The sequence below is a fragment of the Ictalurus furcatus genome, chromosome 19 (assembly GCF_023375685.1).
Source record: "Ictalurus furcatus strain D&B chromosome 19, Billie_1.0, whole genome shotgun sequence".
Classification (NCBI taxonomy): Eukaryota; Metazoa; Chordata; class Actinopteri; order Siluriformes; family Ictaluridae; genus Ictalurus; species Ictalurus furcatus.
In genome coordinates, this window is record NC_071273.1 from 8,304,879 (window position 1) to 8,330,769 (window position 25,891).

The 25,891-nt window shown below is 40.4% G+C and overlaps 1 protein-coding gene and 1 long non-coding RNA gene across 3 annotated transcripts in view; both read left to right on the plus strand.

The window, feature by feature from the left end:
* plxnb2a.1 (plexin b2a, tandem duplicate 1) overlaps positions 1-15,725 on the plus strand; it is a 115,271-nt gene extending 99,546 nt beyond the window's left edge. For both annotated transcript variants that reach the window (XM_053650555.1, XM_053650556.1), the window contains 24 exons: positions 19-179; positions 410-558; positions 706-835; positions 3,019-3,155; positions 3,410-3,595; positions 4,413-4,524; positions 4,766-4,975; positions 5,622-5,801; positions 5,927-6,063; positions 6,203-6,303; positions 7,330-7,559; positions 8,860-9,041; positions 9,130-9,196; positions 9,287-9,433; positions 10,310-10,466; positions 10,617-10,717; positions 11,115-11,199; positions 12,181-12,332; positions 12,684-12,844; positions 13,519-13,666; positions 13,814-13,878; positions 14,023-14,098; positions 14,201-14,275; positions 14,857-15,725. In XM_053650555.1, the coding sequence (XP_053506530.1) occupies positions 19-179; positions 410-558; positions 706-835; positions 3,019-3,155; positions 3,410-3,595; positions 4,413-4,524; positions 4,766-4,975; positions 5,622-5,801; positions 5,927-6,063; positions 6,203-6,303; positions 7,330-7,559; positions 8,860-9,041; positions 9,130-9,196; positions 9,287-9,433; positions 10,310-10,466; positions 10,617-10,717; positions 11,115-11,199; positions 12,181-12,332; positions 12,684-12,844; positions 13,519-13,666; positions 13,814-13,878; positions 14,023-14,098; positions 14,201-14,275; positions 14,857-14,961 (3,254 nt within the window). In that variant the 3' untranslated portion in view covers positions 14,962-15,725. The remainder of the gene's footprint in view (positions 1-18; positions 180-409; positions 559-705; positions 836-3,018; positions 3,156-3,409; positions 3,596-4,412; positions 4,525-4,765; positions 4,976-5,621; positions 5,802-5,926; positions 6,064-6,202; positions 6,304-7,329; positions 7,560-8,859; positions 9,042-9,129; positions 9,197-9,286; positions 9,434-10,309; positions 10,467-10,616; positions 10,718-11,114; positions 11,200-12,180; positions 12,333-12,683; positions 12,845-13,518; positions 13,667-13,813; positions 13,879-14,022; positions 14,099-14,200; positions 14,276-14,856) is intronic.
* Positions 15,726-21,857: 6,132 nt separating this feature from the next.
* On the plus strand, positions 21,858-24,021 carry LOC128623666 (uncharacterized). The gene is made up of 3 exons (XR_008388627.1): positions 21,858-21,920; positions 23,818-23,842; positions 23,935-24,021. It is a non-coding gene; the product is annotated as an uncharacterized LOC128623666 (long non-coding RNA).
* Positions 24,022-25,891: the final 1,870 nt, after the last annotated feature.

Genomic DNA, 25,891 nt, shown 5'->3' on the forward strand with positions numbered 1-25,891 from the left:
TCTCTCTGTCTGTCTCAGTGGTGCTGTATAATTGCTCAGTGGGCCGTGAGGACTGCAGTCTGTGTAAAAACGCAGACACGAAATATAAGTGTGTATGGTGCGACACCACACAGTCCTGCATTTATTCTAGTCTTTGTATGAAAGAGCTTGAGCAGTGCCCTGCTCCCACCATCACAGATGTAAGAAACGCACACAAACACTGATTCATTTCTTTTTTTTTTTTTTTGTTTCCCTTCTCGAATCATATTGTTGCATGTCTTCACGTTCCATTCCTTTTCCGATTATATATATATATATATATATACTGTCGATAGAACGTTTTCATACACCTGGAGTTTTTCTTTTCATTTCAATGACTTTTTACAGATTGCATGTTCTGAATGTTTTCTTACCCACACTTTCACTCCAGATCACACCACACTTCGGACCCATGAAGGGGCAAATCTCGGTTACTATAAAAGGATCCAATCTGGGGATTAAAAAAGAAGATATCAAGAGAATCACTGTGGCAAATGTGCCATGTGTACACCAGGCAGACCGATACACCGTCTCCACTAGGTACTGCTTTACTGCTGGGCTAGAGAATATGTGGATATGCAATCAGCATGACTGTAGGATGTGTAATCTATTATGTGTTCATGCTGCCATTTCTGGGAAGCGCTTTTTCTGTACGTGTGTCTACATCTGTCCCTCTCTATGTGTCAGTGTCGTGTGTAAGATCGGACCATTGCCTGACCCTCCGATGGATCTGCCAGATGAGAGGCTGTCTGGACCAGTAATGGTGGAGGTAGAGGGGAAGGTAGCCAGGGTATCCACAGTTGTGTTCACATACAGGGTACGGATCAGCTCGCTCTCTCGCTCATCCACACTCACTCACCCTCACACACCCTTTGATGATCATTATTGCAGTTCAACCACACTATTTACCTTTCTTTTGTGTGTGTGTGTGGTGTTGTTTTTTTTAATATTGCAAGGTATGCACAGTTTTGCTCAGTTCTTTAAAGCAGTAAAAAGGATGAGTGAGCAGGAAAGAAGTTTCACTTTGTGTGGGGTAAAGCGAATAGCTGACCCAGGCGCTTTGCTAACTCTGCATGTTGTTACCTGACTTCACCTAGTTCCAATACCGTCCCACCCAAGCACAACCGCCCAGAACAAACAGAAAATTAGAAATCTCAAATTAAAAAACAAAAACAAAACAAAGCATTGTTTAGATGATAATCAATAGTGAATTCACTGAAGGTACAAGTAAGAAGCTGATCATGGCTTTTAGACCTAAAACGCAGATGTTCTTGATGTAGATCCCAGCAGAGATCCATATGCTGTGGTTGCTTACCTGAGTGTTGGCCTATTTCATCAGTAGATGATTTAGACTTCTCAACTAAAATTTGTAAAAGTCCAGTTATACAAAATTTCTTCCTAAGAAACATCTGGAAAAGCAACTAACATGACCGAGTGATTACAACTATTACCTTTTAAAGTCCCCGCGAAGCGCCTTGAAACGCTTAGCATTATTCGATGTGTTGATGTCATTTCCACTGAAGCAGGAAGTCAGGGCGGGGCATATTGAGTGACTCCACCCCCTTTTTAAACAGCCAATAACGTTTAGGTTACCTTACAGCCAGGAAACTTACAACTGTTGGGGGTGGGACACTTCAGATTCTTGAGAGCATTTGATTGGACAGAAAATCTGATGAGAAGCTGAAGTGTAGAGTGAAGTCATCAAAAAAAAAATTGATCCGTTATGGTGGTAGAAAGAGACGGGTAAATTTAATTCATACTTCATCTTCATACTTCATCTTCTAAATGCTAATTTTTGTCCTTGTTTTGAAGCACACAAGCTTATAGATAACCTTCAGGCTAACATATTCATACTAAAAGCCACAAAACTTCTATTTTGATTTCATGGCGATTTTAATTCTTATGCATTTGTTATTAGTTCATAGCTATAAATAAGAATCATCAAATCAAAGTGGTTATATTGTTTTGCAAAATAACCAATAATTTGATTACAACCCCTGGCAAAAAATGATGGAATCACCACACATAGAGGACGTTCATCTGGCCTTTTTTTTTTTTTTTTTTTTTTTTTTTTAAACTTCTGGGCAAATAACAAACATAGATGTGACGTCAAACAATTTTCGTTTAATAGCTGAACTTTATGTCTTCTTAAAACTTTACCTCAAACAAATTAAATGAATTTGTTTGAATTAATGGCGTGTTTTGTTCCCCCCCCCCCCCCCCAACTCAATTAGAGGAAAAAATTATGGAATCACTCAATGTCTTGTAATTTGCATTTCTAAATCGAATACTAGCACAAGTCTGAAAATGCAAATTAGTTTGCGGTTAAAAGAGTGCTTATAGACCTTAACAAGCTGTTGGACTTGGCTAATTGAAAGGCAACATGGCTCCAACAAGAGAGTCGTCAGTTGAAACAATGGAAAAGATGATAAAAATCCTTCAAGAAGCAAAACGGACACCGAGTGTGGTAAAAAGATGTTGGCTGTTCCCATTCAGCTATGTCTAAACTTTAATTTTTTAAAATGTATATTTGTTACGAAGTAAAACAAAAAAAAAAGCCAGGTGAACATCCTCTAAGTGTGGTGATTCCATTATTTTTGCCAGGTGTAGTAGCACATTGGAATCTGAACAGATGAGGGATTTGTTGTGAACTAGTTCTCGTCAACAAACAAGCTACATCGTCAATTTGCTATAATAAGAGTAATAATTTTAAAAAAAAACAAAAAAAAAACACTAATGCCTTTAGCCCTGCTGTAGCCAATAAGCTGCCTTCAGCTTACAGTTGACATAAATGGAAGTGATTGGAAAAGCTCTTACAGAGGACCCGCCTCAGAAGCGTCACTGGTTCTTGTTGAGAAAATCAGAGTCGCTGAACTATAGCGTTTTTGAAATACGTTTATTGGCTCTGCTGTGCATTTCTCCGCTGAAGAACTTTACCTGGTCTGCCAGCAACATTCACACCCCCTGATTTAGTCAATTTTTCCATCTTGTCTTCTCCAGAACCCCATGCCTAAGGAGGTGTACCCCACAAAAGGTCCGCAAGACGGTGGGACAATTATCACCATCTTGGGTCAAGACCTGTACACGGCTTCTAAAGATGACATAAGTGTCACAGTGGGAGAAGTGCCCTGTGAAGTGTGAGTAACAGACTGAGTCATGAGCTTATCCGCAAGAGACGATTAAGAAATAGTTCATCAGTTTCCACCTGCTTTTTAGTACGTGTATGTCAATACCTGTTCTGGAATGTAGCGTATGTCTCTCTGTATGGATGTATTTTTTTATAGTGTGGCACACCTGTGTCTTTAACCCTATGCTACAAGTCTGTAAATATGTGTATTTTTCCTCTCTCTCTCTCTCTCTCTCTCTCTCTCTGTCTGCGTCCATACTCCAGCCTTGACTTCGGACCTCAAATCACATGCAAGACAGGTCCGTATAAAAACCTTCAGGTTCCGTCGGGGCCACTCCGAGTCACAGTGAAATACGGCGAGAGCACCTCCGTCGTCGTGAGCGACAGCACCTTCACCTACGCCACCAATCCCAAGATCACCAGCTACTCTCCTCAAGCAAGCTTCATATGGTTAGTTTGACGCTGTAACATTTTTAAAGTTGGTTTATTGTTTTATGATGAGTTTTTTTTTTTCTTTCTACAGTTTGTTGGTCCTTGCAGATTATTGTCCATGACCAGAAACAATTAAGGGGCTAGAAATCAACCGTAGTGCTTTGCAGTGTGCCCGGATAACGCTGATATTGCGACTCGTTGTAAATACGCAGAGTCATTGATTCTCACAGAAACTTGTAGTGAACTGGGTATCTAGTTTTTATACCAAATGTTTAATTCCCCCCTATTTTCCATGTTAAAATGCTTTTGTATACCTTAGACTAAAGTACTGTTGGTTTCTTTTACATGCTTCATACTTTGATATAACGAATAGTCTGTGAAGCAGTGATCCAAAAGATGAACAGTGGAGTGGAGTTCGTTTACGTAAACGATTCAACTGGAAAGATTCATTATTCTCCTGTAAAAATGTGAGGTGGACACTTATGACGTTAGCTCGCACAACTGCGCAGAAAGCAGAACTTAATACAGTAACACCAGTTCGTGTGTTCTCTTGGATCGGTGTTGAAGTGACCTGCTGTTGTTTTTCCTTCTCATATAATACAGATTACGTTCCAAATCAATATTGCTCTTTGAGAACTAAATGTGTTCTTGCTGAATGACATGTTCTGCATGTAAAATATCACAAAAGTGCAGGGCTTGTGTATGCAGGACTACAGGAATTGTAGGAAATACAGCAGTAGTGTAGGACAAGATTGATTGAAAAGTGCAGCACAGTGAATAAGAACACACACACACACACGATCTGGCTGCATTATTGTGCATGTGTTGATTTCAGCGGAGGCCGTAAGATCTCAGTGGTGGGAACAGGATTTGATCTGGTTCAGAGAGCCATTATGAGAGTGCTGCCCTCTGCTGACGAGTTCAACTTGCATCCCAGCAATGCTGAGGTGATTTTACATTTCCAAAAAATTCTATATATAACTTTTTTTTTTTCTTTTTCCATTGTTGTAGATAAGATTGGCTTCTCTCTTTAATGTTATTTTATTATAATGTATATATCCTGATTTTCTTGTAATAATCGATTTGTATTCAAACTAAAACCATTAAAGCGCGTTCACAAATCATTGAAATTCTTTATTTCCAGTCAAAAGCGAAGTATTCGCTGAGTTTTTCTTCTCCATCTCTCAGTTTGTGCAGAAGGTTATTAGTAAGAACGAAACCGTCCTGGAGTTCCTCTCTCCAGCCGTGAACGTGAGTCTTGAGGATCAGTCTTTAAGGACCGTCCTCGAGCTCGACAACATTCAGGAGAACCTGACCGAGTTCGAGTACCACTCCAATCCCGTGTTCGAGAAGATGAACGACAAATCCATCAGTGCAGGAAGCATCATTATCGTTCACGTAAGCACGACACTCTGTACAACTCGGTACAAGCCGACAGACAGTTCTGTTCACAGCGTCACGGTTTGTGAGCAGATTTATTAGAACTTGTGATGTAAATTGGACCGGATTATTAGAATCAGATTCGAGATATTATCTAGAATTGGACATCAGTGTTTGTTTCTCTGCATCAAAGCAACATGTATGTTTCATTTACGGTTCTACAATCTGTTCACTGTAGAAAATTGCATCTTAGTAAGATGGACTATCTTGAGGATAATGAATTAGATGTAGTGTTTCCTATTATAAGATCACGATGAACTAAATCGAAGATAATTAAGCTTGTTTCTAAGAGAAATGTTGTACTCATTTGTTCTATTGGCAGATGATGTTAAAGCTTGAAATTAGTCAAAGATATCCCACAGATAATTTCAATAATCTACCATTTGCTTTATTGTAATCTTTTAATAGGAAATACTGGATACATCTGACTATATTCAATATATTTTCATTAAAATCTGTACTGTGTATGTGTGTGTGTAAGTGCTCCTCTTAATTTTGGTTAAAAACATATTATTTGTGGTGTCATTTTTGGATTTATTAGTCTTTATACTTTCATGAACTGCTACGGTACCGAGTTAGTGCTTTGTGTGTATGTGAAACGCAGGGTCAAGGTCTCTCCAAGGCCATGACTGCTCAAGAGGCACAGGCGTTTGTTGGAGACCAGCAGTGCGTCGTGACCGTCCTGCACGACGATAAGCTGTTCCTCGAGGCCCCGTCCACGCCTCCCAAAGCTCGCTCCAGGCGCCAGCGCAGAGACACCAGTTCGGAGACTTTGGACCTGGTGGTGAGCTCTGGATTTCATTCAAGTGTTCATGGTTTTAGACTTTTTGTCTGTTTGTTTCGTCCTCCGTCTCAGCTCCTCGTCTCCCTCTTTTTTAAAAAAAAAACATTTTTTTATACACCTCTCAGATTATGTTCGGCCAAGCCGAGTTCAACGTGGGCACCGTACGTTACGAGAAGAAGAGTGAGGTTCCGCTATACATCATCATCCCTGCGGTCATCCTGCCCATGCTGCTGTTCATTGCGGTGTCTGTGTACTGCTATAGGTAAATAAGATTACACATCTCTTTACTGTGTTATTGCAGTGAGGAACGTCTGAAAAGGTTCTGTTCTCTTACAATGCGTGTGTGTGTGTGTGTGTGTGTGTGTGTGTGTGTGTATTATTTATTTTTTTTAATTTTGTAGGAGAAAGAGCCAGCAAGCAGAGAGAGAGTACGAAAAGGTGAAGCACCAGTTGGACAGTCTGGAGGAGAGTGTGCGGGATCGCTGTAAAAAAGAGTTCACAGGTGTGCAATCGCAGAATTTTGGTGGTTATTCCCAGCCAGATCTGGATCTTTTCATTCTTTTCCCGAATGGATAAGCAGAAGTCTAGAAGATTAAGTGTGCGATTACTATTTTAATACATCTAACAGTGCGAAACAAAATATTTACAGTAATAAGACTGCAAAGGCAGAGAGCTAGGATTTACAAAAAAAAAACCAAACACCAAGCTGGTTAATTTATGTGAATGCCACATGTGCTTCATGCCAATGTAGATTTATAGCATGCCATAAAAGTGATAATAACAATGCTGGTGTAAGAGAGATGGCAAAACTGAAAGTTTGTGAAACAGTAGTGAGTTAAACCCCACCTGCCAGGACAGAAATAGTGAAAACTTGTTCCATTATATCTTATGTTGAGAACTTAACTGGTGCTGTTCCCACTTTGCGGCACTAATGGGAAAACAAAACAGCGCTCTAGCACACACTTTAGGGTACTTATGGTGCACACACTAGGGTGTGCGTTTGGGCATTGAAGGCTCTTCCTCAATATCGCATCGTTCATCCGGTGACCGTTTCGACAGTCATCACCTTGGCCAGTGTTCTTTTTGCACAATAACATTTACCACAGTTCTAGGAAAATAAATTTTCCATTCACATCTACTCAGCACGTTATAGTCTGTTCACATTTTAATAAAGGATATTATTATAAAATAGCTGCAGATAAAATTGATTTATCTAATTCTAATTTATCTAATTCTAATTTATCTACCCTAATTTCCATCCCCACGTTTCATTCTTGCACAGAGAAGACAGGAAAGGAATAACCTGCACTTTTGAAGAACTTCTTACCTCCATTTATTCACAAAGCAATGTTTCTGCTAAATGATAATAGCTGGTTCATATCACATTCATTTCCTTTACAAGAAATTTAATAATACAAAAAAGTTAACCTTAGTAAAAAAAAAAAAATAATAATAATTGTATGTACTTTTACTCACACACACACACACACACACACTCACTCACTCACTCTGTCTCTCCGTGTCTCAGATCTGATGATTGAGATGGAAGACCACACCAGCGATCTGAGCGAGGCCCGGATTCCCTTCTTGGACTACAAGAATTACACGAATCGGGTCTTTTTCCTTCCCTCTAAAGACGGCGCCAATGACGTGATGATCACTGGCAAACTGGACATCCCAGAAACCCGCCGGGCCACCGTGGACCAGGCACTAAATCAGTTCTCCAACCTGCTCAACAGCAAGACCTTCCTCATCAATGTATGTCTCTGCCTAATTGACTAAAGTACACTTATGTTTCCTGATCAAACACATGCTTTTAGCTTGTAGACCGAAACCATGGTGACCACAGAAACCACGAGGCACTCCAAGCCTTTTAGTATCCGGAGCATAGCCGATTTAATTACATAGAACTCCTACACAAAGAGGCATTTTAAAGTCTCTTCAAAGGTTCAATTGAAATGTTACCGAAAAAGAGACTACTACCCGAGTCTCACCAGAGAGAGAATGAATACTGGTTGATTTCTTTTATAAGGGCTTATGTGCGATTTGGATTCTGAAACAGACTTTCGCATTCCGCAGACCACATGCCAAAAGTGTCCCTCAGTATGTAACAACAAGGACCAACACAGCAGGAAATCCACTAGTAGTAAGCCTTTGGCATGCAGACTGTATTAACTCTGGGCACTTTCAGACCCGTTACTAAATTTGAGGAGTCTGAATCAGAAATTAAAAATGGATGCTTTTTGATTTTGTAAGCTACTAGGTTTGATTTGATTTCACACTGCATATTATTCAGCTGAGTTAAAAAGGGGCGGGGGGGATGTTGGTTGAAGAAGCATGTATGGCTGAAAAAAAAAATCCTTGTAAAAGGATTTTTCATCTTTTCATCTTTCATCTATTGGTCAGATATATGGTGACGGAAATTTGGAAGTTCCCCCTTTTTCCCGAGTGCATATACAAATCACAAAAATGACCCAAGCATGCCGAACACAGAGTGGCGCTCGATGGATTACATTTGATAATTATATAAATAATGGGTCTAAAACAATGCGTATTCCATCCACTGCTTATTTTCTCTTTGTTCATCTGATCAAACATCCAGAACACATGGCATGTCTGAAGCATCTCAGCTCTGTCCTATTGCACCTCGTGACCCATGTTTAGCAGCTTGAGTCTATAATAAATGCTGCCTGCGGTTCAAAGTATATGGTATATTTGTTCACTTCCTGTACTTGGATCAATTCAGGGTTGGATAGCTTTCTCACTGCAGTTGAAGTTTGCATGGAACTGGATTAAGGCCTGCTCGCTCAGACGCTCTCAGACAGGTTGTTTAGGTGCACATCAGAGTGCGGTGTTCTCACCTTCCTAAATGAACCACACCAAAGAGGAAAATGCACCAGGGCTCAGTTCAAATGGAGACTATATGTGAACGCTCTCTGAGACCTCATGCCAGCCTAACGCAAATTCTTCAGATCTCATATAAAACATGGCTGTTGGCTATATTTCTGATTTCAGTAGAATGTATGCTTTGTATTTACTTCCTCTGACTGTTCCACAGTTCATCCGTACCCTGGAGAGCCGGCAAGAGTTTAATGCCAGAAATAAGGTGTACTTCGCCTCGTTGCTGACAGTGGCCCTGCATGGGAAGCTGGAGTACTACACGGACATCATGAGAACACTCCTGCTGGAGCTGATGGAGGAACATGTGCACAGCAAAAACCCCAAACTGATGCTCCGCAGGTGAGACACCAGCTCTTCCAGCACGGGCTGAGTAAGGACCTGGACCGTTTCCTATAAACTCATCCATTTTTCTGTATCCTGTCTGTAGATCAGAGACCGTAGTTGAGAGGATGCTATGTAATTGGATGTCCATTTGCCTCTACCAGTTCCTCAAGGTAAGCTGCATTTTAGTGAGCAGCTCAGTCTGTCAGGGCTTGGTAATTCCAGCAGCTCACTTATGTGTACATACTTATTTGTGTTGTTAGGACTCAGCTGGTGAGCCACTCTACAAGCTTTTTAAAGCTATTAAGCACCAGGTAGATAAAGGCCCAGTGGACGCCAGGCTGAAGAGGGCCAAGTACACTCTGAATGACACAGGGCTGCTGGGAGATGATGTGGAGTACTGTTTCCTGGTGAGTAGATCCATGTCAGACCACTGTCACTATCCACCACATAGGACTGGCATGATTTTCTGTCAGAAACAGAGGCTGGTGAGGAAAGGACTATGTATAGCTGTTGGAAAAAGTGATAACAGGTATAACTTCTCTCACTGATGATCCACAACATTAGCAAATTGTTATTAAATAAGAGGAATGAAACACTTCGAGGTTTGCAGTAAGTCTGCTTCATGTCAAGCTACATACCACCCCATCATTAATTATTGTCCTATAACATGCCCCATTGCTTTTTTTTTTGTCTTATATATTAAATTCAAAATGTCGTGGGTCAAAGTGACTCAACATAAATTTAATCATATATTTATACCACAGCACAGTTAATACATGATTCTGATTGGTTGACCAGACGTTCTAAAGAGTGCAATCATTTTTTGAAGTTATACAAAGCAAAAGTAGTTCCAGGCAGGTCCTGACCACATTATAATTCTATATCACTTCACCAAGTTAACTGAAATAATGGAAAAGTTAGCCTACTGTCCACCACAGCACACAGGTCTAACAAAATATGCTCTCTCTCTCTCTCTAATAACTGCATGTCAATGGCTAAATCCTCAATTACTAGTTCAAAAACAATGCTGTGAACATCTGAACAGTGTCTTCATGTGTGGTAACTGTGGAATAAGCGGAATAACTGACTCCAGTCCGTTGAATTATTAGAAAAATAATGCACACTCCACTTTGCGTTGTGGTCGCATTATCATCTCGGGTGTCCATTCGACCCCCCCCCCCCCCCCAAATAATTCAACGGCCTGTCGTCAGTTATCCCTACCTATATAGTAGGAGTACTGTATGTTTAGGAAGAGGTGCTTGACTTCTGCTCAATCGTCTCAGACTCTGCAGGTGCTGGTCCATGGCGAGGGTCCTGATGTCAGCCCGGTGAAAGTGTTGAACTGTGACACTATCTCACAGGTGAAAGAGAAAATCATTGAACAGGTTTACCGGAACCTTCCTTATTCCCAGAGACCTACCGTCGAGAGCGTCGCCCTGGGTATGTTTCCACACAACTAACACTCGCACAATTAAAGTAAAGTAAACACCCCTCAAAATGAAAAGTGCATTATATTTTATATTAACTGCGTAGTCTAGAATGTCGAAGTGTGATGTGATGTGATGTATGTATATTCCCTCTTTTCTGCAGAATGGCGTCCCGGCTCAACAGGGCAGATCCTGTCTGATATGGATTTAACATCTCAGAAGGAGGGCAGGTGGAAACGTCTCAACACTTTGGCACATTACAATGTGGGTATTAAACTAAAACTGTTCTATAACACAAACTAATATGAAAGATACATTCTTAGTCTACTATTTCAACTAGAAATCTTCCGGTGTTTAATTCTTCTTGGAAGTGTTTCCCCATATTGACTCTGAATGAATGTACACGTTATAATGAACATATTCAATTAATTAAATTCTTCAGTAGTAGGATGCTGAAGGCAGGGGAATTACTTAACTGTGCACTTACACATTATTGTGCGCCTGCTCGTTATTGTAATGCGCCTGTTAATTGTTGCGGCTAACAATAGCAATAAAGCCAAAGTCACACCTGAAATCATTTGAGTGCTTACAGCATTACTGTCAGTCGGTTTGTATTGGTTGTGTTATATCGGAATGTTTTGTTTTTGTTTTTTTTCCTTAGGTGCGAGACAATGCCACTCTCGTTCTGTCAAGAGTTCTTCACACTCAACAGTCTTTCGACCAGAACCAGGAGAGCCATGAAGAAAGTGGGTTTGCCTTTTTTGACATGCAAAAAAAAAATTTATAACTATGATACAGCAAGAGTTATCATTGGTCATGATCATATAAATGGAATATGTAAGCTTTGGTAAACATTTGATTAGTACCGAAGTATAAAAATACAAAAAATTAGTTGTATCCAGCAATAAAAGGATTTATTGTACAGTGTCACGCCTGGGCGTATGTAATTTGGCATGAAACCGGATCATCCGTCATTGGCGAGACTCTGAGTTTGTGCTTCATGTCCAAGCAGAACACATTAGTAACACTCCCACATTCCAGGATGACGAGTATATTTTTTTACTTGTTCAACAAGCGTGATGGAACACCAGGCCACAATCACTAAAGCAGAATCAGTGATCATTCAGTCCTCCATCTTTGGTAAACAATCTATCTTGGCCAGGGTTGCAGAGGAACCGGAGTCTATCCAGAGAACCCTGGACATGAGGCGGGAATACACTCTGGATGAGACACTCATTCACATCTAGGGCCAATTTATCAAAGACAGTGAACCTACTGGTATGTTTTTTGCAAGGTGGGAAGAAACAACAGAACCTGGAGGAAACCCATGCGGACACTGGGAGACCATGTGAAACTTCACTCCGACAGGAACCTGAGCTGAGGCTCGAGAATCATCTGAACTTAATCCTTTTGAAAATGCTGGGCTATTTGGAACAGCAAGCGAAACACTATAAACTGAATTGACAGGAACTGTCTCAAGAGAGGCCTCCTGTGATGGTCTGGTACTCCATGCAGGTGTATTTCCATCTCGCTCAGCATTCCCAGTGCAGGCTCTGGATCCACCGGGACCAGGATATGGGTGCTGTGATTAAAGCGAGGGAGAACGTAACCAGTAATCGACTTATTTTTGTGTCCAGGGAGCTTCTTAGTGTGTCTACGTATTAGATTGTATAGGCCACCATACGGTACATTTAAACGTACTGCATATGTACTGCTTTGCTTTTCAGGAAGTGCTCTGCTGGAGGATGATAAAGTGTTCCACCTGGTGCGGCCCGCAGAGGAGCTAGATGAAGTGAAGTCCAAGAGGGGCAGCATGAAGGACAAGGCCCCCATTAAAACCATCACTGAAATCTACCTGACCAGGCTGCTGTCCATGAAGGTAAAAATGAAACAGTGTGATTTAGTTGGTTAAGCTGAATGAATGCATACAGATACTTTAGTTAAATCCATATACTGTAGGATTAGTATTTACAACTATGGTAGATGTTAAATAGACAACAAAATGTAGTATGTAATCACTGGCAAATTAAAAAAAAAACAATTTTAACAAGAATGGAGGTACTGTAGATAAGGAACCAAAGATTTACTAGATGTGAAATAACTGAACATAAATCTTTCTCAAATTTTGTTTGGTGCAGAAACAGTAACTTCAAAATGTCTGTGAGGCAGCGATTCAGACCGCTGAAAAGATGTGAAGATTAAAGTGTGTGTGTGTGTGTGTGTTTTACAGGGCACGTTGCAGCAGTTCGTCGATGATTTCTTCCGCAGCGTGTTGTGTTCGGGGGCCACGGTCCCTCCAGCTGTCAAGTACTTCTTCGACTTCCTGGACGAGCAAGCACACAAACATGACAACGTAGACGAGGAAACCATCCACATATGGAAGACCAACAGGTCCATACAACAGCATTCACAATGTCCCACTAACCGTAAATCAGCTTCACAGCACTCACAGCTCTCCTGCCATTCTCCCTCTTCCTAAAAATAACAAAACAAACAAGTGCTGTTCAAAACATCACCCCCCTTTCCACTCTGATCTTCTTAGCAGCCAGCACTTCCCCCATTCACAGCTGGCACGTTTCCATGCCCTCGCCCTCGCTGCCACACTGATCAATCGATGAAATATTTTCTGATTTAATAAAAAAAATGTATTCATTTATGGATTGTTGCCAGGGAATTTCACATCCATTTTGACCCTAAGGGCAAAGCATCAATTCTTGGTTCACAAATGTTTTCACGATGTTGGCATTAGTGACTATTTCTATTAGTGTTATACTGTCAGTCTAGTACGGTGTTTCTGATCTGATCTGTGAAGTGGAGAGGATTCCTGAAGTAGACGTGACACTCTGTAGTGTTTCTCTGTGAACAAACCGGTCTAAATTAGTGCTCAATTAGCAGTATGCAATTTTATAGACATTGTGACAAAGCAGCTTTGCACAAATGTTGATTTAGATGTAGATTTAGGGACAGCAACATCCTGCCACTGCACCATCAAATGTAAGGTGTGTGATGGTTTGTTGATGTACTTGTGTGTGTGTGTGTGTGTGTGTGTGTGTGTTTGTGTGTAGTTTGCCTCTGAGATTCTGGGTTAACATCCTGAAAAACCCCCACTTCATCTTTGACGTGCACGTAACTGAGGTAGTGGATGCCTCGCTGTCCGTCATCGCCCAGACCTTCATGGATGCCTGCACTAAGACCGAGCACAAGCTGACCCCGGTGAGTGTCAGCAGCAGGGAAGTGTTTATTAAAGCAGTGGAGCTGAACAATAGCATTTCTGTGCATAAGTATTATCTTCAATAATTCAACTTGAGGTCTTTTCACTTATTTTCTTTCACTCCCCCCCCCCTCCTTTTCCCCTCTTAGGAGTCTCCAAGCAACAAGCTTCTCTATGCAAAAGAGATTCCTACATATAAGAAGATGGTCGAAGAGTGAGTGGATGTCCTGATTTTATTCCAAAGGGTGTTGTGAATAATTTGCTTGTTTAACCTGGCTCCTCCCACCCCCAAACGTCCGATTGTCTCTGTTTTTATATCGATATATCTGTTTATATACTGTCTGTGTCAATCCTGCAGTTATTATAAAGGCATCCGTCAGATGGTGCCAGTGAGCGACCAGGACATGAACACACACCTGGCTGAGATCTCACGGGTGAGTGTGTGTGCGCATGTATGCGTATGAGAATCTGGATACGTATTGCAGAGAGCTTGGCACTGCTCTGTGACTTACATCACCCTCTATGTGTTTGCTCAGTCCCACACAGACCAGTTGAACACCCAGGTTGCCCTGCACCAGCTGTATCAGTATGCCAGCAAGTACTACGATGGAGTAAGTTTCACTCCAGGTCTATTCAGAACAGTGTTTTCTTTTAAAGTAGGGAATAAAACGCAATCGGGCATGCTGTTATGGCTAAATAATCAAGACACTCTCTCTCCCGCCCCCTTTATTTTATCCCTCTTAAACCATAGCAGTTTACCAAGAATGGCAGTTTATTAATTATTTAAGAATGACGTGTCATCTCTTTATAGTTTAATGTTGGCGAATATCGCAACAACTTGGTTTCTGTCCCTCTCTTGGAGTTAATAAGATGAAAAAATGCGGCTCGTCATGTCACAGAGAAACGGGGACACGCAAACTCCCCTGTCCTCAAGAGGTCTGACGGTTAGAAAGCCCTGCCACTGGAGACTTTTTCCAAAAAAAAAATGTTAAATAAACTTCTCCTCACAGAAAGCTGATCACCTCAACATTAACAAGGAGTGACCGTCGTGCAAGTCGCCATGTCTGCGCTGTTAATATAGCACCACGTTAGAACGAGCGCACTGATGTAAACCTTGAACTGGGGTATAACGTAGAACAGCGGAATAGCCACTGTTCCATCTCGCTTTCAGTCTGTGTTTTTTGTTCCGCAGATCATCTCATCACTAGAGGACGACCCCGCAGCTCAGAGTAAGCAGCTGACCCTTCGACTGCAGCAGATCGCAGCCGCACTGGAGAACAAAGTCACGGATCTTTAGTGTCGCGTCTCCCTGGCCAGAGCACAGCAGACCCACGCTACCAATCCTCACCGGGTCTTACAGATGAAAGAACGTGTTTGAATGAAAAGATACAGAGGACTTGCGCAGCCTTTCACATTTACCACGACTAGCTTGTTTCTTTTCTTCGGTATGCGGCAGGATCAGTACAGCCCGAGTGAGCTGGGTGACGCAGTAAAAAGACTGGTTATGGCTGAAGCCCTGGCCTTTTACGGTACGGACGCGTCACAGCTCTTCACTGACCAATATTCTAAGTAGTGTCCGTTTTTGCAGTTTTCAGTAATAATCAGATTATTCTTTCCTGTGCAGATGAAATTCAAATAGTATTATATTTATATATTTTTTACACAGAATGGATTTATTGTCATTTCGGTTTCATAGCCACTATGTTTCCAGCTTGAGGCAAGGTCATTGAGGTCACTTCCTGTGGAATTTGTATCGCTATAGTCTCATGGCTCAGCATTTCTGTCTGCTCGGAGTAATGCCTTTACAGTTAGCGCTTTTATGTTTCCGTGGCATCGGTTTGTGTTGTTGATTTCCACGACTTTGTCCACTTTTGCCCTTTTGGGAATGCAGGGTTAGGCTAGTATCGTTGCTAGAAGACGTTAGATGAGGGTTGTTGATCTTATTCTTGTTTTTATGTTTTGCTGTAACACAAGTTGCCAGCATATAGTAAATAGCCAGCAAATAATGGTTTCTTCTGAACTGAGGGATGACTCTGGGTCTTCACTCGCCATGTCCCATAACCGTTCATATATATATATATATATATATATATATATATATATATATATATATATATATATATATATATATATATAAAAATTTGTTTGTTTGTTTGTTTTTATTTTCTTTCTTTTCTTTTTTCTTTTTTTTTTTTTAATTACAGCTGCTCACCATACATTTAAGTGTCTGAAGTGCCAAATTTCAGTAACTGGCTTTTCATATGTTTTTACAGCACCTTTGCTTTTTATTCATGTGTTTCAGCACATAGCGTCCCTTACTGTTTATGGCACATGAATCTTTTTATTTTATTTTATTTTATTTATTTTATTTTTTTTTTTGTATTTTGAACCACCAACACAAAACACATGGAAAAACTAGACAGAGGTAGTTGTGTGTCGTAATGAAATTTAAAGAAGACGTTTTGATCTTAGATTGTGTCGGGGACGTTTGAATGTTATGTCTTACCATATGTTGTTGGGGTTTTTTTAAATTTTTTTTTTTTTAAAGTAGTTTATTCCAACTAGCTCAGATTAAGAGTTTACTTTTTATTATTACACAAACAGGTGAGTTAAATAAGGCCTTTGTGACTGTGGTGAAAACTGTGCAATTCTCAGAACTGTAACTGTGTGGCGTTTTTAGGTTTTTAGAGATGACCAAAGTTCTAAACTGTCTCGTTTCTTTTAAAGTGACATCACACACCAGACCCCAGAAAGGGTTGAGTTGAAGGTTGAGTTGAAGGTAGTCGATGATTGATTAAACTCATTGTAAATGAGGGTTTTGTTGTTGTTTTTGTTCTCATCAGGCGGTACTATATTTTGACTTGTGATTACGTGCCCTGACTCAAACGTGCCATGCACTGCACGTCTTATCAAATCATGTCAATAATGTAAATGTATTTTTAGTACAGGATGTTGTACTTTCACCAGACTTAAATGTTTTTGGCTTTTTTCCCCCCTCTTCCTCCCTCCAATTCCTGTCACATTCCGAATCCTAAACTTTTCTGAGTGTGTTGCCATGTTGTGAAGCTTCTTTTCTGCCTTTTTTTTTGACCAGAATGTGCCTTAATCAAATCTGAGTAATAATAATCATACATGTGGTGATTCGAGCTGAATTAAGAACTGCAATAGTGACTATCTGATTATTATTTTTTTTGTACAATAGCCCATTTATGTTCTGTGTCATGTATGAGAGCAGATGTGCCACTGAGTATAGTTTACTTGCTGGTAAATGTGTTTATGATGGTGAAGAAAAAATGTATTAAAAGTATGTTTTGTTTTTTTGGTCTTAATTTTGTGTTTGTATATGTTTTTTTAAAAATGTATTCTACAGAGCAGATTCACATCCCTTTAGGAATTTAGAAAGAATGTTAGGAGACCCATGGGGGAAATATAAGCAAAAGGCTTAAAACAGGCTGAGTGGACGTGCAGTAAGAATGTGTAATGGTTGTGGTTTTGTGCTAACCTATGAACACCTTTGCACAGGTTAACGTCTAGGTCTTCTAGGTCAGTATTCAGCATTGCTTCCTTACAGCAAATATGTAAGAATTCACACAGCCGCCTTTTGTGCTTTGTGAGTGCAAACAAGACCTTTAGCTGAAAGTGATGATGGGGGAAGAACTAGAAGTCCAGCTGGAGATCCGGGAGGCGTCTGCTTTGCGCTGGGAAATCAGGTTCCACCTACTGAGGAGTTGTAGCAGGGAGGAGATGTGGAGGCTGTGGCTGTGGAAACTCCCAAGAAGCAAAAGAGGTCAATTACAGTGCCATTTTCATAGGAACTCCTGTATACCTGCTCATTCATACAAATGTCCAATCAGCCAATCACGTGGCAGCAGCATGATGCAGAAAGTCATGCAAGATACAGGTCAAGAGCATCAGTTAATGCTCACATCAAACAGAATTGGGCAGAAATGTATTCTCGGTGACTTTGTGGTTTAGTTTACACAGAATGGTGCAAAAATGATCCAGAGAGCAGCAGTTCTTCAGGCGCAAACACCTTGTCGATGAAGAACGGCCAGACTGGTGTTCGAGCTGACAACTCGAAGGCTACTGTAACTCAAATAACCACTCCTTACATCCGTGGTGCACAGAAATGCATCTCAGAATGGACAGCACGTCAATCGTTATGGTGGATAGGCTACAACAGCAGCGGACCACATCAGGTTCCACGCCCATCAGCCAAGAACAGAATTCTGAGGCTGTTTTTGTTTTCTTTCAGATCTCAAGTGAATACAGTGGGACAAACCTCATCGGTGATTACAGAGGGCTCGTACTTTTAATAGCCTATGAAGATAAACAATTGTATCATTCCCTATTTCCTGATGTAGTGTTGATGTCACAGAGCAATACCCCAGAGTGATCAGCTTCCCTCTTAGTGGAAAGCTGCAAATAAAGCCATGGGAAAAAGTAAGTATGCCCTCACTCAATTCTGTGTTATAGGGCTTAAATAACAATGTGGTCCTCACCAATTTCAATAAATAAACAAACATATCCTCACTTGACGACAAAAAACCCACAACAGTTTTCAATATGTAGGTTCCCTCCTCCCCATTCAGAAAGCAGGTGTGAAAAAATAAGTATAAGTACCCTATAATGAAGTATTATAGGGTTATTATTAAGTATTATAGGCTTAGTGGGTAGCACGTTCGCCTCACACCTCCAGAGTCCGGGGTTCGAGTCCCGCATGCTCTGCAGGGAGTACTCCTCCGGGTACTCTGGTTTCCTCCCCCAGTCCAGACATGCATGGTAGGCTAGAATGGGTGTGTGATTGTGCCCTGCGATGGACTGGCACCCTGTCCAGGGTGTACCCCGCCTTGTGCCCCGTGCTCCCTGGGATAGGCTTTTCCCCTGAAAAGGAGTAAGCGGTAGAAGATGGACGGATGGAATACATCCAGTTCATTGCAGGGTATCAAACACATTAGGATCAATTTAGTGTAATATACCGAAATATACTGTCGAATAAAATGCTGTATGATGAGGTACATGTGAGGTGGTCATGGAAGAGTCAGTTGGTTGAGCATGTGCTGGGTAAGTGGAGGGGGTTTTTGGTGGCACGTGCTATAGCTTCATGTTCTTCAGGTCCATGTGTCTCAAGTCCAGAAGCATACGATACTTAATTGAAGTGTCCTGAGCTAAGGTCTGCTCTTTCCTGTCCAAAGATTTATAGTAATTAACATAGGTTGGGCATAAGCACTTTGCGTCACACTGGTTTTCCAGTCCAGGGGGGCCACATGGATACCTACATATTTATTACTTAAGTGTGTGTGTGTGGATATGTTTTTTTATATATATACCTCCATGACGTTTCAGTAAAATTAGCCTAAAACTCCCATCCAAGGCATACCCAAAGTATGCTGTTCTTGAACCATTTGGAGCACATGCATGGTTTTGGTCTCTTTTGAAAGGCGACACGGAAATCAGAATCACTGGAAGTGCTACTGGTATTGAGTAACAGAAGTTAACACACTGACACGGAAGGGTTTTTTTCTGCCTGATTTTAATTTTTTTTTTTTTTTAATTATTATTTTTTTGCATACAGATGACTACAGCTGGGAGCTATTAGCTTGAAAACACAATTGGACCTCAGCATGACGTCTTTCCTAGTCCAAGTTCAAATTTGATAATAATACCAAATAAAATTGATATTTTACACGTTTTTTCTAAGGGTATGTCCATTTTTTTTTTTTACCAAAACCTTTTGGAGACTCCAAAACTCTCTTGGTAACCATGTACACATAACTAGGATAAAAAGGCTGCTACTCTTGATTTTTCTTATAATGAACATATCCAGCAATCAGTGGCTACAAGATCTACAAGTCATCTCCACAACTGCCATTATACAGCTCACGCTATTCACTTAGGAAAGGGGGAAGGAGCATCTCTTCAGCACAGACTCTCATTAGATTTTGAAGCCTATAGACAGGACATGGAAGCTCCTATTGGTTCACCTGAGGTGTCTTTTGATAGGTCACAGCCCGGGGGCCATTTTTTGAGATCTAGCAATTAGGTGTGTTCAGTCGCATGCTGATGAGATAAGGAGAACAGCGTGGTCTTCTGAGATCATTTGGACCGATGCAGCAGCAGTTCATGCAGACTTACTGATATAAAATGTGTTTTTGACTAAATATTTTAACATAATTGGATTGTTTGGACCTTTGCTAGTGTCACGACCATTTTTGTTGGGATGTTATGGATCAGTGGACTGCTATGTGGCTTCAAGGGTGAGTTGCCCCCATTTGGGATTTGTTTGTTTGTATGCTGGTGGTCTGACAAAGACATTGATTTTAAATGGTTTACATCAATTGAATCACAAGATTCTTAGCTTTCCAACGGTATATTGCATGAGTACATACGTACTACACACACACACGCACACACACACACATATATATATATATATATATATGTATATGTGTGTATATATATATATATATATATATTATAATATATATATATATATATATATATTATAATATATAATGTGTGTGTGCGCGTATATATATATATATATATATATATATATATATATATATATATATATATATATATATATATATGTGTATATATATATATATGTGTATATATATATATATATATATATATATATATATGTGTATATATATGTGTGTATATATATATGTATGTGTGTGTATATATATGTGTATATATATATATATATATGTATGTGTGTGTATATATATGTGTATATATATATGTGTATATATATAATATGTGTGTGTGTGTGTGTGTGTGTGTGTGTGTGTATAAACTCAGCAAAAAATTAAATGTCCTCTCACATTCAACTACTTTTATTTCCAGCAAATTTCTTGCTGTGTAAATATTTGTATTAACATGAAACCAATAAAAAACTGAGACATAAACTGAACAAGTTTCAGAGACATTTGATGAACAGAAATGTAATAATGTGTCCCTGAGCAAGGGGGGTGTCAATAATCAAAAGTAACAGTCAGAATCTGGTGTCTCCTCCAGCTGCTTTAAGTACTACAGTAAATCTCATCCTCATGGACTGCACCAGATTGGTCAGATCTTGCTGTGAGATGTTACTCCACTCTTCCACCAAGGCATTTGCAAGTTCTCGATCACGTCTGGGGGACACACACGGTTACACGTGGTTTGCCACTCACTGCAACGATGATCAGCTGTCCTTCCTGTCTCCCTGTAGCACTGTCTTAGGCGTCTTACATTACAGACTTTACAGTTTATTGCTCTGGACACATCTGCAGGTCTATGGCATGTTCACGCAGGTGAGCAGGAACCCTAGGCATTTTCTTCTGGTGTTTTTCAGAGTCAGTAGAAAGGTCTCTTTAGTGTCTTAAATTATTGTAACCGTGACCTTAATTGCTTACCACCTGTAAACTGTTCGTATCTTAAGGATTGTTCCAAACATGAAAAACATTGTTTAAACCCTTTCCAATAAAGATCTGTAAAGATTATACATCTTATATAAGTGTAATAAGTTTGTCTTTGATGTTTATCACACATGCTATCATCCTTAAGGTTTGCTGGGAAACTGTTGATGGATTTCAGGGAAACTGATGAGAAGTTTGAAAAATATATATATATATATATATATATATATATATATATATATATATATATATATATATATATATATAGCATAATTGGCTTCTCGTAATCAAAGTCTTGCTCTACATTTTTTCTTCTAATAACTGTCAGGCTGCTAACTGCATTGTCAGTGTGATTAAAACTTTTTAAAATCCTGCAGGCTGTAAATCTTTTTAATGCAATGACTGTGTGTAAAAGAAAATCTCATCAGCTTATTAAAATCTACCTTCAATAGCGCACACAGCGAATCTGAATTACTGTTACCTGGGCAATGCTGACAAGGTGGAGGAATACCTCTTCTACCTACATCTCCATTTCCTATCCCTCTCTCTCTCTCTCTCTCTCTCTCTCTCTCGCTCTGTCTGCGACTGGAGGGAATTGTAATAGTCACAGCAGCTCAGAGGCAGTCTCTCTGTCCTCTCCTCCTCCTCCTCACTCACTCATTTTCTCTCTTCACGTCCACACGCATCCCTCCGTCCCTGTTGGAGTAATCCTTTGTATATTATTTCATCCATTTATCCTCTCTCAGGCCCTCATTCACACTCTGGTCTTTATTATTCATATTCGTGTCTCCATTGTGCACATTCCGAACGATGGGTTGTGGAAATTCTTCTGTAGCCAGCACAGCTGGAGGTAAGTGCACCTCAGTGACTTCAAGTTTGTGTAAGTGCGTGTGTGTGTGTGAGATCTCGTTTTATCCGTGTGGATTCCCATGCAGCTGTCATCACCGTGTAAGATGATAAATCCCGTGACTGTTGAATGGGAATGCTTCAATAATATCCTAAGGATGCACTGATTTATGGAAGCATTTTTTTTTTTTTAACTGTTCACATTTGTTTCCAGCAGAGATAACTTTATCTATTACACGTTATGATTCATGTGTTTTGCAGTCATTGCATTGAGACTGAATCAAATGCAGCATTTGTTTCGCATCTGTTTGTCTGTGTATATGTCTACATGTGTACATTGCTCATGAGAAACACAGCAATCTGAGTAGTGCTTCAGTATGACTCATACTGTTCCACACACACACACACACACACACACACACACACACACACATGCACATGCAACATTAAACATAAGTATGAATGAATCCGTGTGCTCTGTCCAGGTAGCTGTTGTCCATTGCCTGCTACTGGACTGCATTATACACTTTACTTAGGAACATTATGTTTATTCGGGCGTTGATCAACATAGATCACTGACATTTAATCTCGACCCAGATACAACCATATCATAATAAGGCCATGATGTGACACTGCATGTGAACTGAGAAAGGTAATCATGATGGGACACATTTCATTAACTGTGTTTGTGGCTGGGAGACACAGCAATCAATTTGTTTACCTCAACCTGAAGCTACTTCACAGGGCTGATCACACACACACACACCCATTCACCCATTCACACATTCACACATTCTCTCTTTCTCACTCACTCCCCCCATTTACCTTAGATTACTTTTAACCCCTTCTCATATCCAGGTAATCTATATATGCGCTAGAAACTGTAAACTGGTTCATTTGAACTGGTTTGTTTTCCATCCATCTATTTTCTGTAGCGCTTATCCTACACAGGGTCACGGGTCACACACATTCACACACTACAGACAATTTAGAGATGCAAGTCAGCCTACAACGCATGTCTTTGGACTGGAGCGGTTAGATTTAAACTGGTTAATCTGACCTGGTTAGTTTTCCAGAAACTGGCTTTGCTAATTACCAAATAAAACTGTTCTTTATCAATGAGTGTACAATAAATGATGGCCAAATCTAGAGGCAGTTACCCCAGATTGCTTAGTTACAAAACTGGGTTGCTGGATTTAGGTACTTTATTGTTACATGTTGGGGGGGATGATGGCTTAGTTGTTAGCGCGTTTACCTCGCACCTCCAGGGTTGGGGGTTAGAATCATGCCTCCACCCGACACCCTGTGTGCCTGAAGCTTGCATGTTCTCCGTGTGCTTCAGGGTTTCCTCCAGGTACTCCGGTTTCCTCCCCCAGTCCAAAGACATGCATTGATTGACATTTCCAAATTGTCCATAGTGTGTGTATGTGCCCTGCGCACCCTGTCCAGGGTGTCCCCCTCCTTCCCTGTTATAGGCTCCCTGCTCCCCCGTGACCCTGTGTAAGATAAGCGATACGGGAAAAACGATGGACGTTTACATACTTGAATTGTTCAGTCATCTACACGCATTTTAAAGAGTAAATCCTGCACAATAGGATTATATTTAACGGTATTATGTTTCACACCCTTGCTGAAGGCAGCCTCGTATACAAGCTCGCATACTGAGGTTCTACATGACGACTCGTCGTCCGGTTAATATAAAGTGAACTGATGGAGTGTTTTCCATCTTTTCAATGGCAAGAGGCAGAATCTGCCTGACGACACGTCCCATCATGATGCCATATAGTATTTACAGTACAGTCTGTGCACTCTTTCACGACACCCCTCCAAACGTTATTGCTCCATTCCGTAACATGCTTTGAACATGAATAAAAGTGACGTCTCGTTTTTTTTCTCCGCAGGTCAACCCGAAGCTGCCAAAGGCGAGTGAGTATACTCTATCCTCACAAATGCTTCTAGGATGTAGTCAGTGCCTATTTAAAAAACACTTGGGCTTAGTTGTCATTCCACCCTCCCAGCGTCAACATCTTTCCATCGGAAATGATGATCGAGGTATGCAGAGGAGGTGGAAGAACGTACTAGAAACCACTTGTGTGACTCAGTCGGTCCTGAGGCTACCTGGAACCGCATGTCAATCAACTCAGTACTTCAGCTTCAAGCAGCTGGGGGATAGAGCCCAGGCTGTTATTCTCAAAACAGTTCCAAGAATCAGGCCCACACACACACATGGCTTTGCTTCTCTCCAGGCTTGATAGGGCCCTTAGAGTTTATGGCATGCAGTGCTTGCACATACCCCAGACAACAGCCAATCACACTTCTCAGTGGGAGAGTAGAAACCTTTAACGAAGTGACTTTCAAAACAAGTCCTATCAAATCAAGAGCCACTTGCCCTCAGCAATATCCGTAATCACCAGCTGAAGGAGGCCACTCTCAATATCTTCTCCACCAGACATTATTTGGGTGCAATTTGCACAGTCAGTTTGTTCATTTTTCGCCAAATGATGCCATCTAGTTCACCCTGTCGGTTTGTGTCGTCAGTTTGTATTGTGAACAAAATGTTGCCTTAAAGAAGACAATTTAGAGCGACAAGTCGTTGAATGAATTTGGTTTCACAGATGTTCCTTTACATAATAAAATATCACACATTGTTACAGATCACATATGCAGTGACCCTAAACATCCGAGACCACGTTGGAAAGCTGGAAGTTTCTCTTTTCATTTAAAACTTTCACTTAAAACTGAAAAAAAAAGAGAAAAAAATTCTTCTTAAGCATGTGAAATAAAGAAAGGAAATGTTCAATATTTGATACAATGTTCAAGATTCTGCACTATTTCTAGGTCAGTATTTAAATTTAAGCCACTTTATGATACTGACCTTAATAGAACTCATTTTCCTAGAGTTTTATCTCTTCTACTGAACTTTGTGGGGTCTGTGCCAGCTTATTAATTAAAGCAAAAATATACATTCATGTAAATATTTCTAGGATTCTTCTTTTCATGAACGTTATTCCTGATAAATATGATCTGTTATAACAAAAATGTATTAAAGTTGAGAATAATGAAAATTAGAAGCAGTGTCACTAGTGGTCTCAGACTTTTGGAGCCCAGTGTATATAAAGTAATAATCCAGGAAGGAACTGAAGCATATTTCAGTAATAATAACAGAAGTATTAAAAGATTTAACATCGTGTTCCAGAAGGACTTTGGTGATGTAGGACTTTTGTCCAAAATGTCCTGTTTCTCTGGAAACCTTCAACTACAAGTCATGTGAAAAAACAAGTACACCCCATGGAAATTGTTCGGTTTTTGGACATATTTGGGCAAGCAAACATTCGATCATCTTTGGAACTGTGCCTATTAATAAAGCTGATACACTCATCAAATAACACATAAAGCTGACACTTTAGTAGTCATTTAAACAATTTAAATGAACAAAAAACAGATCAGTCACATGAAAAAATTAAGTACACCCCTACATTTATCACACCTTCAAATCCATAAAATTAGAATCAGGTGTTGAAGATTGGGTGTCAGTGATTAGAACCTGCTTAGGGAGTGCAGGTGGAAACTGTCTTATTTATATCCCTCTCATATCTAGTGTCTGGTGTTCCCTTTGCTATTGAGGTGTGTGGCGTCATCATGCCAAGATCTAAAGAGTTCACTAAGGCCTGGTTGTGGATGCCTATGAGTCTGGCAAGGGATTTAAAAAGATCTCCAAATTATTTGAACTACATCATTCCACTGTAAGGAAACTCATCTGCAAATGGTGCAGATTTCAAATGACTGCCAGTTTGTCCAGGACTGGCCGTCCCAGTAAATTCAGCCCAAGAGCAGACTGTCTGATGTAAAAAGAAGTCTCCAAGAACCCCAAAAGTTCATCACAGGATCTGCTAGTAAGCTGTTAGTGTCAAAGTGCATGCTTCTACAATCAGAAGGAGATTGTACAAATTTGACCTGCATGGGAGGCGTGCCAGG